Source organism: Psammomys obesus, unplaced genomic scaffold, assembly GCF_907164565.1.
Source record: "Psammomys obesus unplaced genomic scaffold, mPsaObe1.curated_primary_1811, whole genome shotgun sequence".
In the NCBI taxonomy this organism is placed as follows: domain Eukaryota; kingdom Metazoa; phylum Chordata; class Mammalia; order Rodentia; family Muridae; genus Psammomys; species Psammomys obesus.
In genome coordinates this window covers 626,597-630,940 of record NW_026592509.1, presented here as the reverse complement: position 1 = coordinate 630,940, position 4,344 = coordinate 626,597, and the positions used below count along the sequence as shown (strand labels likewise).

The 4,344-nt window shown below is 53.4% G+C and overlaps 1 protein-coding gene across 1 annotated transcript in view; it reads left to right on the top strand.

The window, feature by feature from the left end:
- The window catches only part of LOC129681540 (BOS complex subunit NOMO1), a 52,118-nt gene extending 48,236 nt beyond the window's left edge, over positions 1–3,882 (top strand). Inside the window, exons 29-31 of the mRNA XM_055613504.1 lie at positions 1,120–1,239; positions 2,908–3,000; positions 3,305–3,882. Of these exons, the coding sequence (XP_055469479.1) occupies positions 1,120–1,239; positions 2,908–3,000; positions 3,305–3,433 (342 nt within the window). The 3' untranslated portion in view covers positions 3,434–3,882. The remainder of the gene's footprint in view (positions 1–1,119; positions 1,240–2,907; positions 3,001–3,304) is intronic.
- The last annotated feature ends 462 nt before the right edge of the window (positions 3,883–4,344 follow it).

The window sequence follows — 4,344 nt, the reverse complement described above, 5'->3', positions numbered from 1 at the left end:
TGTGTGTGTGTGTGTGTGTGTGTGTGTGTGTGTGTGTGTGTGTGTGTTCAGTGCTACTTCATAGTGACACTGGTCTGTGTGCTGTTTGTGGTCTGTGCTGTTCAGGGGACACCGTCATTCATCTGCTCACTGTCACCAGCTCTCTCGTCACGTGCTGCCCAGCTGTTGCTCATGGCTCTGCTGTTGGGAAGTGTCGTAATTGAACCAGAGCATTCCTTAGTCTTAGCGCTCTGGACCCACTGCCATGTTTCTCTTGGACTTCCGTGGTCTCATGGTGCTTCTTCTCTTGTGTTTGGCAAGTCTCTTGCTGCTCTCAGTTTTTTCGCTATTGCTAAGAATAGGACCAGGGCCTCACACGTGTCTGACAAGCTCTGTCCCACCGAGTGGCATCCCGTTCTCTGTGTTTGGCAGTTAAGTGTGTTGTCTCTTAAGTTCTCCCTTTTGGCATCTTCTGCGCTTTGGTCTGGGTGTCTGTCCTCCATCCCAAAGGGTAGTTTTCGGCCACTGCTGTCACCGTCAGAGTTATTGACTCTGTCTGTTCACTTGACTTACCAGAGAGTTTGGTTTCGATGGCTTTAGCTTGGGACTGTTCTCTTTGAACCTGGGCTGCGGCCATTTCTCCTGTAGCTCCTACTACCCTGGGGTGCTTGCCCCTTTGTGTGGAACAGGTGGTTGCTGTCATGGAGCTTGAGGTTGCTGATGGTCACGGCCAGGGTGCCTGAGTGTGACATAGGCCTCTGTCTTCACCACAACCATTGTTGAGAAGCTGCTTTTCTAGAACTTGCTGGCTTAGCAGCCAGCTAAGTCACATCCTGAGCACCCAGCCTCGCTCTCTGTTAGTGCCGGCTCCCATTACACACCTCTTTCATCAGAATCGCCTTGTGAGAACTTGTGTGTTTCTTGAAGCTGGTCCTTAGGCTAAATATGTCATAAACCATGACCCTGACAGGCTAATCAGAAGATGCAGGCACAGAGCCACTGGGGACCCATGTCTGTTACAGTCTGGAAGTTGGTGACCTCACGCTGGGTGCACCAGCTTGGGGTCCTTAACAAACAATTGCTGAGCGTGGCTGTCCTGTGTCCCCTGCTTTGCCTGAGCTGTCTGTCCTACACCAACAGAACTATGTCGTGCTTCTGGACTCTACGCTCCCCAGATCGCAGTACGACTATGTCCTGCCTCAAGTGTCTTTCACTGCAGTGGGCTACCACAAACACATCACGCTGGTTTTCAGCCCCACGGTACGTAAGACTGTGACGTTTAAAAAAATAATACATCGATGGAAGGCATGAGCACGGCCATCTGCAAGACTGCCCGCTAGGTCATTTCTGTGTTGGATCTTTCTGACCCCTTCCTTCCATCTGTGCAGTAGAACCTGCTGTCAGGTCATGAGCAGACAAAATTGCTTGGCGTGGGGCTTGAGGGAGAGGGACGTGTCCCTGTGGCCAGTGGCATCGCTTTCCTTCATTTAGGTTACTGTAGCATGAGCAGCAACCGCAGGTTCACAGGCAGTGCGGAGGACCTGGGAATGTGTCAGTGGCAGCAGCAGGGGGCAGGAGCCGCAAGAAGTGGACACGCACATTGCAAGGGAAAACAGCAAACGGGCTGACAAGATGCCCATGGGGGAAGGACCTGGTCAGTTTATCAGTCCCTGTAGCAGGCGCCTTCACTGCGTCTATCCAGACTGGTGTGTGTTACATTCAGGAGATCATTTAGGTTGGTTCTGGGAGCTTAACAGAGGCATTGGTGATGGAAAAGGTGCTGCAGGCCCAGCTCAGGGTCACTGGCCCTGAACACGGTCAGAGTGGAAGCCCAGAGAGTGCATCGCCAGAGAGAAGCACTGAGGTGGCTCAGCAGGCCAGGGCCCTCACACCGAGACAGTCCTGGACCTCACATGGAGGAAGGAGGGAACTGATTGTGGCCACACACATGCATGGTGCATGCAGACATGGGCTTGCAAACACACACGTACACATAAAGTGAAACGTTCATGTAGAAAAAGAAAAGCCTTGCTTTGCAGTTGCAGTGCTGGCTCGTGCTTCTAGGGAAAGAATTTCACTTAGGCGTCTTTGAGATGCGGCAGAGCCCCAGACGTCAGACTGTGCTGCCCTTGTGTGGGGCTCCACGTGTCTCGATCTGTTCAGGCTGCTGAAAAAGCCACTGTAGACCAGCTAACTTGAAACAGCAACTGCGCCTCATAGCTCCAGAGGCTGTGAGTCGATTCCGCTGGCAAAGGCAGTGTTGCCCAGGTCCCCGGAGCACGCACCACAGATGGCTGAACCAGTTCCTCTCAGCCTGACGTATGAAGGCTCCATCACTTCCCGAGAGCATTGTCCCAGACCCTTCTGCAGTATGTCACATGGGTCTCAAGTGGGTCTTGGCAGAGGAACTTGGGAGACTGTTCATAACCACAGCAGCACGGGGTGTCCAGTGTAGCCCCTGGTGGGGACACGCAGCGTGCTTGTCAGCCTGTCTTTGGAACTGGCAGAAGAGTTGTTGAGTCATGGATGTGCAGGGCCGGGGATGGAGCCCCACTGGTAGAGGCCTTGTCTAGCACACACACCAAGCAGGCATGGTGGTACGTGCCACTCTGGAGGAAGAGGCAGGAAGATCATAGCTTATGGTCATCCTCAGCCAGAGTGAGTTTAGTTGGCAATAGAAAGAGCCTTCTTGTGTCCGTTCCAGATCTGAGTCTTAGGCTTTGGAGGACTCAGGTGATTCACACCCGCACCCTGCTTAGTTTTTTGTTTGTTTGGGTTTTTTTTTTTTTTTTTTTTTTTTTTTTTTTTTGGATATCAAGGGATTCTGGGTAACCTTGGGTGCCAGCGTGGACGTCTGAGTGGGTTGAAGCTCTGTACGACAGAGCTTGGTGATGTGAGAACTCACAAGGCGTCGTGGCTCTCTTGCAGAGGAAGCTACCTGAACAAGACATCGCACAAGGGTCCTACATCGCCCTGCCCCTGACACTGCTGCTCCTGTTGGCTGGCTACAACCACGACAAGGTAGGGAAGCTGAGGCCTCATGGGAAGGCAGGGGTCAAGAGACAGACCGTGGGAGGGTGCCGGTGTCACAGAAGTTGTAGGCTAAAGTTGGAGGGGCCAGGCAGCTGTCCCAGGCTCCCTACATCTCTGTTAACTCCAGTGACGTCATTTCTAATCATTAGGGAGGTGTTGCCTGGTGAGAGTTAAACCCTCTGTGTAAAGCCTCCCCGCCAGCCTTCTGCAGGCACTGGGGTGCCCGTAAGTAGAGGCCGGTGCCTGCGTGTGTAGGGCCACCCTGGTACTCATGGTCTGTCTCCCATTCCAGCTTATTCCTTTGCTGCTGCAGCTGACGAGTCGTCTTCAGGGAGTCAGAGCCCTTGGCCAGGCGGCCTCTGACAGCGGCCCAGAGGACATGAAGAGACAAACCAAGAAACAGAAGACCAGGCGCACGTGAGGAGGAAGGAGGCCCGTCCCCTGCGCTGGCACGGCCAGGGCTGCCACCTGCCTGGGGACAAAGGCACTGTTCATTCACCTCAGGCAGGCCGTGGGCCCTGAGCTCCTCTGTGGGTGTGCTGCCTGCCTGTCCTGTGTAGCCCTGTGGTGCAGTGCAAGAAATGGACCCTGCTGTCACCCTGCTGAACACAGTTTATTTTCTGAGTTGAAGATAATTTATTATTATTATTTTGTCAGAGAAGTATTTAAGGTGAGCCGGTGGTGTGAGAACGCAATTCCAATCCTCCACATTCGTTTGCTAGAACAGTCCAGGGAACATGGCCTTTGTCTGGACTCTCCCCAAACTCCCTCTGCACTAGGGCCCTGCCGGAAGCCAACCCACATCTGTCCACACCAGAAGGACCTGTCAAGAGCCAGAATGAATAAAGTCACCCACTCATTTGTGTTGTAGCTCATCTCAGAGTTCTTCAGGGGCTGGGCATGCGGGGTGCATCGGAGCGGGTGGCCATGGGATTGTGCACAGCCAACCTGTGGCTGCCCTCAGGCTCACTGCAGTTCCCGGGATATGTGTCCTGTATCCTAGAGAAGCCTGTTGTGCTGGGCTTCAAAAGTATTTTACTTCTTGGTGTGTGTGTGTGTGTCTGTGTCCACTGGGCTCTTGACACAGACCATCATGTGGGTTTGTGAAGGAACAGTGAACCGCATGAGCCTCTGGGACAGAGACATAACCCCTGTCCACTGTGTGCCTAACTCTCACTCCAGGTGGACACCACAGGAAACACCCCCTGAACGTTAGTGGAACTTTTAATGGACATGGTGTAAAGGCTTGTGAGAGACAAGTGCAGTGGGCTCTGTCCGGCTGTGGCCCTTGTGTGGCAGCTTCACTGTTGCCCAGCCTTTCCCAGTCCTTTT